This window comes from Rana temporaria, chromosome 6 (assembly GCF_905171775.1).
Source record: "Rana temporaria chromosome 6, aRanTem1.1, whole genome shotgun sequence".
Lineage (NCBI taxonomy): Eukaryota > Metazoa > Chordata > Amphibia > Anura > Ranidae > Rana > Rana temporaria.
In genome coordinates this window covers 182122621-182137070 of record NC_053494.1, presented here as the reverse complement: position 1 = coordinate 182137070, position 14450 = coordinate 182122621, and the positions used below count along the sequence as shown (strand labels likewise).

General features: G+C 44.0%; 1 protein-coding gene across 2 annotated transcripts in view; it reads right to left on the bottom strand.

Moving 5' to 3' along the window:
• The window catches only part of CCDC148 (coiled-coil domain containing 148), a 306991-nt gene that overhangs the window by 139030 nt on the left and 153511 nt on the right, over positions 1–14450 (bottom strand). For both annotated transcript variants that reach the window (XM_040357922.1, XM_040357921.1), the window contains exon 6: positions 2342–2505. In XM_040357922.1, the coding sequence (XP_040213856.1) occupies positions 2342–2505 (164 nt within the window). The remainder of the gene's footprint in view (positions 1–2341; positions 2506–14450) is intronic.

The following is a 14450-nucleotide window of genomic DNA, read 5'->3' as shown; positions in this document are numbered from 1 at the left end:
AACTTTAAGGTGGCGTAGCGTATCGCATTTACGATACGCCGCCTTAAGTCAGAGAGGCAAGTACTGTATTCACAAAGTACTTGCCTCCTAACTTACGGCGGCGTAGCGTAAATGCGGCCGTCGTAAGCGCGCCTAATTCAAATGAGGATGGGGGGGCGTGTTTTATGTTAATTACTCGTGACCCGACGTGATTGACGGTTTTTACGCACGGCACATGCGCTGTCCGTGTACATATCCCAGTGTGCATTGCTCCAAAGTACGCCGCAAGGACGTATTGGTTTCGACGTAAACGTAAATTACGTCCAGCCCAATTCACAGACGACTTACGCAAACTACGTAAAATTTTCAAATTTCGACGCGGGAACGACGGCCATACTTAACATTGACTACGCCTCCTATGGGGCAGCTTTATCTTTACGCGGCGTATCTCTTACGGAAACTGCATATCTTTACTGCGACGGGCGCACGTACGTTCGTGAATCGGCGTATCTAGTCATTTACATATTCTAAGCCGAACTCAACGGAAGCGCCACCTAGCGGGCAGCCTAAAAATTACACTTTAAGATACGACGGCGTAGGAGACTTACGCCGCTCGTATCTTAGCCTAATTTAAGCGTATCTGGTTTCCAGAATGCGCTTAAATTAACACCGGCGTAGATTGAGAGTTACGACGGCTTATCTACTGATACGGCCGCGTAACTCGCTATGCATCTGCCTATATAGGTGGATGATGGCAAACAACTATGAGGCATGTTCTGTTCACAAACTCTTGATGTCAGCAGCACCAGCACACTCAGAACTGTAAAGGAAGCTACACTCTATAGCAGCCTTTCTCAACCTTTTTAACATGTTAGAACCCTTAAAATTATTTTCAGTTCTCACGGAACCCCTACTAACAATTATTATATCTACATTAGTATGATGATCAGTGGGAAGAATTCTCATTATATTAGAGGTCATTGGGAAGAACCCCCCCCCCCCCACTAATTAAAAACATATTTGTCTTACTAGTTACTTATCTGAGAAGAAGAAGTTGCTCATTGCTCAAGGAACCACTAGTAATCTCTGAAAGAACCTTAGAATTCCATGAAACTCTGGTTCAGAAAGGTTGCTCTATGGCAGTGATGGCGAACCTTGGCACCCCAGATGTTTTGGAACTACATTTCCCATTATGCTCATGCACTCTGCAGTGTACTTGAGCATCATGGGAAATGTAGTTCCAAAACATCTGGTGTGCCAAGATTCGCCATCATTGCTCTATGGCAGGGATATGCAATTAGCGGACCTCCAGATGTTGCAAAACTACAAATCCCATCATGCCTCTGCCTCTGGGTGTCATGCTAGTGGCTGTCAGAGCCTTGCTATGCCTCATGGGATTTGTAGTTCTGCAACAGCTGGAGGTCCGCTAATTGCATATCCCCGCTCTATGGTATTCCTCTTTGCTCCTTCTCCCACAGATACACAAAAAGCTATGTAGGGAGAAGAAGGGAAGGAGGGGGGTCGGGGTAGCTGGACCAGCACAAAGAGTATTAAAGCCTCGTACACACGATACGTTAACCAGAGGACAACGGTCTGAAGGACCGTTGTCATAGGTTAACCGATGAAGCTGACTGATGGTCCGTCACGCCTACACACCATAGGTTAAATAACCCATCGTGTCAGAACGCAGTGACGTAAAACACAACCACGTGCTGAAAAAAACGAAGTTCAATGCTTCCAAGCATGCGTCGACTTGATTCTGAGCATACGTGGATTTTTAACCGATGGTTGTGCCTACTAACGATCGGTTTTGACCTATCGGTTACCAATCCATAGGTTAATTTTAAAGCAGGTTGGCTTTTTTTTAACCTATGGTTAAATAACCTATGGGGCCCACACACGATCGGTTTTGACCGATGAAAACGGTCCTTAAGGCCTTGTACACACGATAGGTTAACCAGAGGACAACGGTCTGAAGACACTCCTAAGGCTGACGGCTATCATGTGCAAGGAGTGGAACAGTGCTGGGGAATAGACGCATGGATTAGTCAAAACATGCAATTTTTTTTAAGTTGGTGACAGGGCCTCTTTAAACCATTATCTGCTCCACAGACATGAATGGGAGAACCCAACTGGTTCTTGCAAGCAGTTTTAATGCAGCGATTTATGACTCTCGAGGCCCAGAGAGTTATAAAATACTGTTCTGCAAGGCAACAGCTCCTTTTTTCACCAGTATAAACGATATTATTCTAAATTGTTATTCATTTTCATATATTCAGCCCTAAAGTATCATAGTAGTTATGCAAAGTGATAAGAGAAAAACGCATAAGTACTGTTGAGGAAATAGAGGCAAAATACTAACCTGCTGGATTATATTCTCCGGATCAAAGTCATTTTCCATTTGAGACTGGTGGAGAGAGTCATGCCGCAGTTCACAAATCCTATGTTTTAAATCATCCCTCAGCTGCCAGATGGGATGTACTGTGCATGCTTTATACCCATCTCGTTCCTCCGATAATTGCTGTTCTGCTTCCAAACAGAGAGTTTTATCACTTAATGGCAAGTGAAAAATTAAGTTCTTGACTGCCAGCGGGATCATCAAAACAGGGAAGAGAGGAGCTTGGTGGCTCCTCGGGGACATTCGAGGTTAAGCAAGTTAACTTCCTCAATCCGTTTTATCTATACGGCTTATTTCAGAATGCTTCAGCCAACTAGCACAAAGTTTGGTCTTCTTAGCAGATGCATTCAACATTCTTCCTAACCATTCCCATGTTACAATGAAAAAAAAACAATACATTTATACAGGCTTGAAGGAGAGGTTCACTTTAATAAAAACTCCTCAGCCCTCCTTCCCAGCATCCCAATTAAAGGAGTTGTAAATAAAAACATTTTTGTTTGCTAAAATGACTGTTTACAGGGTATAGAGACATAATAGTTAACTGATTCCTTTTAAAAAACGATTAAAAATAGATAAAAATCAATCATATAATGTACCTGTAGTTTATAGTTTCGTTTTTGCATGTTGTTTCCTGCCTCTGCTGAACAGAGCATACAGAGCCACAGAGCCAATACAGGGCAGTGATGGTTTGGAAAACAAAACTGATTGGTGCTGAGGGGTTTTAGACACACAGTAATCACACCTCCTTGATTAGTGACCACAGAGAGAAAGCTCCCAGCACTGTGGTTATCAGGAAACAGACAACCAGGAAATGTGGAGATCAGAGAAGAATTACAGCAACTTGAGAGCAAAAACGAACAATGAAGACATGAAAACAGCACTGCATTAAGCCTTTCAGGTAATGGTGGCCTTTTGTGGTGTTCACAGCCTCAGAAATCTTGTTTGACACCAACTTGAATTGACTGCACCTATACCATATGAATAATGCCCCGTACACACCATCACTTTATGTGATGAAAAAAACGACATTTTCTGTGAAGTAAAAAATGACGTTTTTGAAACTTCAATTTTCAAAGACGAAGTTGCCTACACACCATCGTTTTTCTCACAATGCTCTAGCAAAGCGAGGTTACGTTCTCACCACTTTTTCCATTGAAGCTTGCTTCATAAGTAGCTTCTGGGCATGCGTGGGTGAAAAAACGTCGTTTTAAACAAAGTTTTTTGCTACACACGGTCAATTTCTGTGAAGTAAAAAACGACGTTTTGAAAAACGACACATAAAATTGAAGCATGCTTCAAATTTTTTTGGTCGTTTTTTACAAGACATAAAACGACGTTTTCCCCCACACACGGTCATTTAAAGTGACGTTTTTAAAAACGTCGTTTTTTTTTCATCACATAAAGTGATGGTGTGTACGGGGCATAAGACCCATTACAGTCAATAGGAAATTACTATGCAGGGATAAGCAGTGTTGGGTAAGAGGGCATACCATGCTATGGGAGCTTCCTGATGATGGCCTTACCTATTGGCTGAAACACGTTGAGGCTTGATCGCGTCATCGCGACACCATATCCGCCCATTCAAAAGGGAAGCCTCGCCATGAGAGAGCAGCATTTAAAGGAGAATGGCCAGACTACACCCCATTAAAAGCACATGCTGATCACACTGGGTGCCAGGATCAGGTACCATAAAATGTATTTATCAATTTTTTTCTTTTACTCGAAATTTTAAAACAAATAAATGGTTTTACGCTATGGATGCCCCCCTCTGTAATTTGTATTCCCTATCCATGGAGCAGTGTTTCTCAACCTTTTTCCAGTCGGGCACCCTTAAAAAGTATTTTCAGTCTTGAGGCACCCCAGTCCAAAGCTTGGTTCACATTACGGTGTGTCGCAGAAGACTTGCAAAATCGCGCTCATTCCTGACACACAGGCAAATGCTTTGCTCTTTAGGGGTGCCATTAATTCTTAATGGTACCCCCACACATTGGAAAATGTGGGGTGCTTTTGCTGCAGTGCAATTAAAAAAATAAAAAGTTGGGGACTTGTTTCCCTGCATTTTTGTGGGTACGGAAATGAATAGACTGCCCTACATGCAGCTACACAGATGTGAACCAAGGGCTTGTTCACATGTCATAGGGGCGGTAAAACCACATGGTTGAGCTGCTTTTACCACCCCCAACTTCTTCACCTTTAGCTGCAGAGGCAGCAGCTGAGGGTGTTCACATGCTGTGGCTGCAACTGGAGGTATAACGAGGGTGAATGGGGCTGCACTGCAACTACAGTAGGAATATTTGCCAGCACACCATGGAGCGACATAAATAGCCTCCAAACGGATGTTTTATTGCATGATCAAAACACTCTCTTTGTGTTGTGATCATGCAATAAAACATCAGTTTGGACGCTATTTATGTCGCTCCATGGTGTGCTGGCAAATATTCCTACTGTAACGTGTACCAGTATCCAGCTGCGATGGGAATATGAAGTATGCACTGCAACTACCCCGCAACTGTGTGCATTGCACGGTTGTGGTATAGGGATGCTGCATTTACGGGCTTAAAACAGGTGGTAAAGAGGCAACATAATGCCTCTTTACCGCCTGTCAAATGCCTCTGAAAAGCAATGTGTGCATGGATTGCTTTTCAGAGGAGCAGCAGTCCCTGCTGCTATCAAACCAGCCCTACAGAAGCCATTCTGATGGTACAGGAATGGGGGGGGGGGGGGGGGGGTCGGGTCAGGATTAAAAATAACATATACACATACATACAGACATACAGACAGACACATGATTACACACGCATACACAGATGCATGCACACATACAGACAGAGACACATGTGCAGAGACACATGTATAAAGCCATTTTAAAATGAATCTAGCTTCTAGCTCAGTACCTTTCCAGATTCCTCATTCAGCTGGGTACTGCACTCTAGAGGGAAGCAGAGAGCAAAGCACACTCCTCTGCACTTTACTTTCACTTTTGAAGCCGACAGAGCTTCTCACAGTTCAACAGGATAGCTCATCTGACAGCCTTCTCTCCACTGACCCCGCGGCACACCTGAGAACCTCTGACGGCACACCAGTGTGCCGCGGCACACTGGTTGAGAAAGACTGCCATGGAGGATTACTAGCAGTGCAGCTGACCTTGAAAGACATAATTTAGGGGTATTTTCCCCCACAAAGCGCAAGTGACCACTCTAGCGATAGGTGGTCCACATCCAGGGTGCACATCCATGTGGGGCACGTTGTCTGAACACTGAACAGTGGAGCACCAATTTTATATCGAAGTATGAGCACTTTATTCACTACTGTGGAACTTTTTATCAGAATTGTACACTTTCTAGTATTATTGTACACTTGATATGTTATACCCATTGTTATGAGTCACTAGCCAAGCGCAATGTTTGCTAATTATTTTCATGCTACGGGAGGGCTCCAACATCAGAAAGAAGTAAGTGAGCACATAGTAGGGGAGGGGTAGCTTAGAATAGGTAATGGGGCTAGGGATTTTCTTTTTTTTTTAAATTAATCTATCCTTTGAAAGAGAAGTTTGAGAATGCAGAAAAAAATCATACTCACCTAGATGGCTGCAGCACCGATCCCGGCTGCAGCTGTCCCCTGCGGCTTCTACCCCAAGAACTGAGTGATCAAAGACCACTGATCGCTCAGTTCTCCCCCTCTGCTCTGAACAGAGAGCCAAGACGGTCAGTCACTGGCTCTCTGCTCTGCTCCTCCAGTGCTCGGTGGAGCGCCGGGGTGCGAGCGGCTCGCTCAGGCTCTTAGCAGCATGCTGAGAGGCTAAGACAGCTGCCGGTCCAGGCATCTGGGTGAATCCTGACTTTAAAGTCTGTATTTTTCTAGAGCCTGGACCGGCTAAGTGACTTTAGCCCACTGTCGGCTGAAACCAGGTCACAGGAGTGCAGAACGAATTACACTCCTGTGATCCAAAGGAGAAATATAGCCAAAAAAACTAATTTAAAGACCATTTCCAGCACAATTGTATTCCTGCAATGTCCCCATTATGGAGATCTTCCCCCCTGCTTCCTGTCCCATTGATATCTCCCAGTTTAAAATAGACAGTAACAAACACATTGTTAGTGTGGAGAATTGTTAGAACATCTGTCAGTTATTTATTGTTTGTACCTTCTGAGTTCATTACACAGGATAAATATACCCGTAATGGAGGCTTATGGAGGCATATAAACCAATCAGCTTCCAGTTTTTTTTTTGTCATAGCTTAACCACTTCAATACAGGGTATTTTCACCCCCTTCCTGCCCAGACCAATTTTTAGTTTTCAGCGCTGTCGCACTTTAAATGACAATTGCGCGGTCGTGCGACGTGACTCCCAAACAAAATTTACATTCTTTTTTTCCCACAAATAGAGCTTTCTTTTGGTGGTATTTGATCACCTCTGCGTTTTTTTTTTTTTTTTACACTTTAAACAAAAGAAGAGCGACAATTTTGAAAACAAACACAATGGCCCAGATTCACAGAGAGCAAGGCGCACATTACGCCACCGTAGAGTAACCAATGTACGCTACGCCAACGCAGCGCAGAGAGGCAAGCAATGCATTCAGCAAGCCAGTGATCCCAACTCTGCACCAGCGTGGCGTGGGATTCAAAGGCGTACGCGGAAGTGGGCGTGGCCCATGCAAATGAGGCGTGACCCCATGCAAATAATGGGCCGAGCGCCAGACAGATACGTATCACGAACTGCGCATGCGCCGTGACGTGAACGCATCCCCCTGCGCCTGCTCACAACCACGTCGGAACAACTGCCTAAACTATACCGGATCACTGCGTACGGCGTGAACGTAACCTACACCCAGCCAGACACACGTCCAAAATACGCCGGCTTGTGTTCCCTGGTGCAGACCTTTGCATGTCTGCTGCTGGGTTGTACCTCCTTTATGGGGAATAACTTCATGCCGGACGTACAACTTACGCGCACCTCGCGTAGCCTGCGTCGGGCGCCCGCAGGTTCGTGAATCGCCGTATTTCCCTCATTTGCATGTTTGAATGGCTAATTAATGGAAGCGGCACCATGCATCCAGCCTAAATGTGCGCCCACCCTGCGCCAGCGTAAGCAAGCTACATCGGCGGAGTGTAGCCTGGTTTTAGGCGCATATCTGTTTGTGGGTCTGGCGCACAGATACGACGGTGCACATTTGCACTTACGTCGGCGTAACTTGTTATACGTCGGCGTAAGTGCTTTGTGAATCTCTGCCAATATCTTTTACTTTTTGACTTAATAAATATCATATTTTTTTTTTTAAAAAACTATTTTTTTCCTCAGTTTAGACCGATATGTATTCTTCTACATATATTTGGTAAAAAAAAAAAAAAAAAAAATCGCAAAAAGCGTATCTGATCGGTTTGCGCAAAAGTTCTAGCATCTACAAAATAGGGAATAGAATTATGGATTTTTTTTTTTTTTTACTAGTAAAGGCGGCGATCTGCGATTTTTATTGTGACCGTGACATTGCGGCGGACATATCGGACACTTTTGACACATTTTTGGGACCATTCACATTTATACAGCGATTAGTGCTATAAAACTGCACTGATTACTGTGTAAATGTGACTGGCAGGGAAGGGGTTAACACTAGGGGGGCGAGGAAGGGGTTAATATGTTCCCTAAAGTGTGTTCTAACTGTAGGGGGAGGGGACTCACAAGGGGAGGAGACAGATGTGTGTTACTCTGTACTGGGAACAAACATCTGTCTCCTCACCGCTGACAGGACATGGATCTGTGTGTTTACACACACAGATCCATGGTCCTGCCGTGATTGCGGGCAATCGCAGGTGCCTGGCGGACATCGCAGCCGCTGGGCACGCGCACCGGGTACCGAGCAATGCGGCGACCCCTAGCCGCCCGGGAATGCAAGGACGTCATATGACGTCCACTCTGAGGGAGGGAGGGTTCCCGCCGACGTCATTTTACAATGACTCGGTAGGGAACGTGTTAAAGGGGTTGTATGGGTTCAGTTTTAAAAATCAAAACAAAACAAAAAAAAAACATGTTATACTTACCTCCACTGTGTAGTTCGTTTTGCACAGAGTGGCCCTGATCGTCCTCTTCTGGGGTCCCACAGCGGCTGTCTCGGCTAATCCCTGCAAGCGCTAACCACCTCTGGAAAGGTCTCCCCCGAGGGGGTTACCTTGCGGGCGCGCTTCCGTGTGATACACTCGGCGTCATTGATTTAATTGACAGCAGCGGGCGCCAATGGCTGTGCTGCTATCAATCTAACCAATGAAGAGCCAACAAGCCGTTTGGAAAGCGACGCAGGAACGAGCCCACGGAAGTTCGGGGCTCAGGTAAGTAAAACGGGGGCTGGAGAGAGTGCAGGGTGTTTTTTCACCTTAGGCCCCTTTCAGACGTCCGCTCCGTCTGTCCGTTCATTACAAGTCCGTTAACGGACTTGTAATGAATCCCTATGGGGACGCGTCCGTTAGCGGATGGAGCATCCGCTAGCGTCCGCGGCAGTCGGGATCCGCTTTTCCGAACGGAAGAAGCCCTATTTTTCTTCCGTTCGGCGGAGCGGAACTGATGCAGACGGACAGACAGTCCGTCTGCATCAGGTTCCCCATAGGGGACAGCGGAGCAGAAACAGGGCGGTCCCTGCACTGTGTGCGGGGACCGCCCTATCCGCCGACAGCTGAGCGGGGATCCCCGCTGAGCCGACGGAGACACACGGAGCGGACCCGGAAACGGTCCGCTTCGTGTGAAAGAGCCCTTAATGCATAGGATGCATTAAGGTGAAAAAACACAAAGGTTTACAACCCCTTTATTTGAACAAGCTGAAGTTAGAAGCTGATTGGCTACCATGCGCAGCTGCACCAGATTTTGCACTCTCCAGTTTTAGTAAATCAAGCCCTCAGTCCCTACTGACAGCTGTTTGACATCACAGACATAAGACTGTGTCTCAAGCCATCATAAATGGGCAGATCGGTGTCTGTGACCCCTTTTCATATTATACTGTCTTAGTTTTAAGTCCTACAAAATAATCCATCCCTTGGCGGAACAGCTGCTACATGGCGTACATAAGCTGTACATTTTCTACCATGTATAAAACATCAAGCACGGTAACAGAATATATTTCTATAAATTGCTTGATCAGAATTCTCTCCTGCTGTCACTATTGCTGTACTAACAAGGTGTCCCCCTCAGTCCCTAGTCAATGCTTTGTTATGCTGCTGATGCTCTTCTACATGACTGTCAGTTTTTTTTCTATAGATCCCATTCTATATATGTCTAATATATTCCCTGTGTTCCGTGGGTGATTTCCTTATTCAATTCACTTTGTGTCAGGCATTATTTATTCCTCATTTATGTGGTTAGCACTGGTTCATGTACATGTCAACTTTATTTTACTGCTGGAAGGTGGAACTGGGGCAATATGAAGTGGCAGAAAATACGTGGCCTGCAAGACTGATGATTGATGGACTATTTTCCATGGCCCAGAACAGCCGTTCCCAACCTTTGTAACATGAAGCTGGAACCCTTGAAATAACTTTCCAGTTTCAGGGAACCCCTGCTAATAAATGACTTTATTTACAGCTTACAATACAATAATGTGGCAGTCAGTAGAAAGAACGCTTCTTACATTTGTTGTCTTTGTGAAGAACACTTCCCTTAGGCCCCGTACACACGAGGAGACATGTCCGATGAAAACGGTCCACGTTCTCAAACACGGAAGTGCAATGCTTCCACGCATGCGTCAAATCAATTTAACGCATGCGCGGGATTTCGGGACGCTGGTTACACGTCATAACCAGCGGACATGTCCGATTAGGTGTACTAACCATTGGACATGTCCGACGGACATGTTTCCAGCGGACAAGTTTCTTAGCATGCTAAGAAACTTTTGTCCGCTGGAAACCTGTCCGCTAGGCCGTACACACGGTCGGACATGTCCGCGGAAACTGGTCCGTGTGTACGCCGCCTTACAGATAGATAAAAAGATTTTTTGATTGCATAAAGAAGCCCAGAGACCCAGCGATGATATCATTGGGTCTAAAATTTTAAATAAGCTATGAAATTAAAACTGAGCAGCACAAAGCTAAAATGCTGTTTAATTAATTTGTAATACTCAAATCTATGGGCCTTGATTTGTGCACAGGTCCAAATCATTTGGTGGAGGGGGGATTATGGTGTGGGGTTGTTTTTTCAGGGGTTGGGCTTAGACATGTGCACTGCCAAAAAAAAAACGTGTTTTTCGTTTGTTATTTTCGTTTTTTGTTTTTTTTCGGAAATTCTGATATTCGGAAAATTCAAAAAAAATCGTTTTTGTTTTATTCGTTTTTTGCTTTTTTCGTAAATTCGGGAAATTCGAAAATTCGGAATTCTGAATTTTCGGATTTCCGAAAAAGCAAAAAAATAATAAAACGGAAAAAACGAAATTTCCGAAAAAAACTAATGAAACAGAAATGAAAAAAACATATTTTCGGAAATTCTAAATATTCGGAAATTTCCCATTTTCGAATTTTAGATGATCGAACTTTAGATTTTTGAATGTTACAATTTCGAAATTTAAAATTTATTAATTTTCGAACTTCTTAAAATTCCGAATTTCAAAAATTCAGGTTTTTATAATTTTCGATTTTTTCAATTTTCGAATTTTTCAATTTTCAAAATTCCGAATATTTATATTGTCGAAATTTCGAATTTTTTAATTTTTCATTTTCGAAATTTCGAATTTTTCATTTTCGAAATTTCGAAATTTTCAATTTTCAAATTTTTCAATTTTTTTTTAATAACGATGTCGGCACCCGCAGCTGATCTTTACATCAACTGTTGGGTTGTGATAGATCTAGATAAAATTTCTATTTGATAAGTTGAGCTTATTCTTTTATTAGAACCACTAAAATGTTTCTTGGTTTATATTCCTTTAATTTCTTTTTCTTATATATTTTTTATGAAGTTATATTGTTTTTTTGATATATATGCATGTGTAAAATATATGTATCACAACAAAGGTTTATTTTCCTTAAAGAGTTTATATCAGGAATGATATATGATGGTTTTTAACCACTTGCTGACCGCGCCATAGCCATTTTACTGCTACAGCGAGGTCGAGTTATTCTGGGAGGACGTCCCTGGGACGTCCTCCCAGAATCCTCCACTCGCGCGCCCCCTGGGGCCCGCTCCTGGAATCACGGATCGCGGTAAATTGTAGCTGATAGCGTCCGTTTACCACGTGATCGCTCCGTCAAATGATGGAGCGATCACTTGTAAACAAACCGGCATCATTTGATGACGCCGGTTCCTCCCTCTCCTCTCTGTACCGTTCGGTACAGTGTGAGAGGAGGGGGGGGGAGCGGGTGTCAGCAGCAGCACTGTGGCTGGATCTGTGACAACTGCAGTCACAGATCCAGCCATCCCAGCTCAGCTATCCCTGCGCAATACTCTGCAATACCCCAATACTCTGCAATACCCTGTGCAATACTCTGCAATACCCCAATATTCTGCAACACCCTGCGTGATACTCTGCAATACCCCAATACTCTGCAATACCCCAATACTCTGAAATACCCTGCGCAATACTCTGCAATACCCCAATACTCTGCAATACCCTGCGCAATACTCTGCAATACCCTGCGTGATGCTCTGCAATACCCCAATACTCTGCAATACCCCAATACTCTGCAATACCCTGCGCGATACTCTGCAATACCCCAATACTCTGCGCGATACTCTGCAATACCCCAATACTCTGCAATACCCCAATACTCTGCAATACCCTGCACAATACTCTGCAATACCCCAATACTCTGCAATACCCCAATACTCTGCAATACCCTGCGCAATACTCTGCAATACCCTGCGCAATACTCTGCAATACCCTGCGCAATACTCTGCAATACCACAATATTCTGCAATACCCCAATATTCTGCAATACCCTGCATGATACTCTGCAATACCCCAATACTCTGCAATACCCCAATACTCTGCAATACCCCAATACTCTGCAATACCCTGCGCGATACTCTGCAATACCCCAATACCCTGCGAGATACTCTGCAATACCTCAATACTCTGCAATACCCTGCGTGATACTCTGCAATACCCCAATACTCTGCAATACCCCAATACTCTGCAATACTCTGCAATACCTCAATACCCTGCGCGATACTCTGCAATACCCCAATACTCTGCAATACCCTGCACTATACTCTGCAATACCCCAATTCTCTGCAATACCCTGCGCGATACTCTGCAATACCCCAATACCCTGCGCGATACTCTGCAATAGCCCAATACTCTGCAATACCCCAATACTCTGCAATACCCTGCGCGATACTCTGCAATACCCCAATACCCTGCGCGATACTCTGTAATACCTCAATACTCTGCAATACCCTGTGTGATACTCTGCAATACCCCAATACTCGGCAATACCCCAATACTCTGCAATACCCTGCGCAATACTCTGCAATACCCCAATACCCTGCGCGATACTCTGCAATACCCCAATACTCTGCAATACCCTAATACTCTGCAATACCCTGCGCGATACTCTGCAATACCCAAATACTCTGCAATACCCAAATACTCTGCAATACCCATTTTTTTAAAGCGCCCCTGTCCCCGTGTGCTCGCATGCAGAAACGAACGCATACGTAAGTCCCGCCCACATATGAAAACGGTGTTCAAGCTACACATGAGGTATCTCTGCGAACGTTATAGCGAGAGCAATCATCTTGGCCCTAGACCTTCTCTGTAACTAAAAACATATAACCAATAAAAGTAATTAAAGCGTCGCCTATGGGGATTTTTAAGTAGCGAAGTTTGGCGCCATTCCATGAGTGTGCGCAATTTTGAAGTGTGACATGTTGGGTATCTATTTACTCGGTGTAACTTCATCTTTCACATTATGAAAAAAAATTGGTTTAACTTTACTGTTTTTTTTTTTTTTTAAGCACAAAACTGTTTTTTCTAAAAAACACGCGTTCAAAAAATTTCTGCGAAAATACCATGCGAGATAAAAAGTAACAGCTGCCATTGTATTCTCTAGGGTCTTTGCTAAAAAAGCATATATAATGTTTTGGGGTTCTATGTCATTTTCTAGCAAATAAATGATGATTTTTACATGTAGGAGAGAAATGTCAGAATTGGTCTGGGTGCTCCAGAACGCCTGATGGTGCTCCCTGCATGTCGAGCCTCTGTATGTGGCCACGCTGTGTAAAAGTCTCACACATGTGTGCCATACTCGGGAGGAATAGCAGAATGTGTTTTGGGGTGTAATTTGTGGTATGCATATGCTGTGTGTGAGAAATAACCCGCTAATATGACAGAAACTAGATTTTTTTTTTTTTTTTTACAGAATTTTCAGTCGTTTTTCTTTTATAGTGCAAAAAATAAAAACCCAGAGGTGATAAAATACCACCAAAAGAAAGATCTATTTGTGTAAAAAAAAGGACACAAATTTAAAATGGGTACAATGTTGTATGACTGAGTAATTGTCATTCAAATTGTGAGAGCACCGAAAGCTGAATATTGGTCTGGTTAGGAAGGGGGTTTAAGTGCCCAGTGGTCAAGAGGTTAAAGTCAAAGGAACACAGCATTGAAATTGAAGGACAAGCATGTTCTCCCATCCCCCCCTTCCTGTCTTCAGCCCACCAAAGGGATTTGGTGTCTTGTGAAAAGCAGAACTGTTTTCCAAATCAAGAAGCAGCTCCATTCCCCTCACTCCTAAATTCCTCATTCCAAAACCCCCTTCCCTTCACCCCCACCAAAGGAATTCTATATAAAATGGCGAATGAGTCTGAAAAAAGACACGAGGGGACTTTATGTCACATGACAAGAAGGGTGTGTGCAACTAGTCTGGAATAAACTTTTGAGGAAAAACCACCCTTCTATATGAACTGACCAATGAGGGTTCCCTGCTAAGCACAGGGGGCGTGTAATAAGGGGGCTGGGATGAATTAATTATATGGGTTGACCAATGAGAATGCATTTTGTGATCTTGTGCTGATAATAAAGCCAACTGCCCAGACGGCAGCCATTTTCTCTGCTGTTGAAACATTGGAAGGTGAGCATGTGGTCTGTTTTGTCTATAGACTTTCA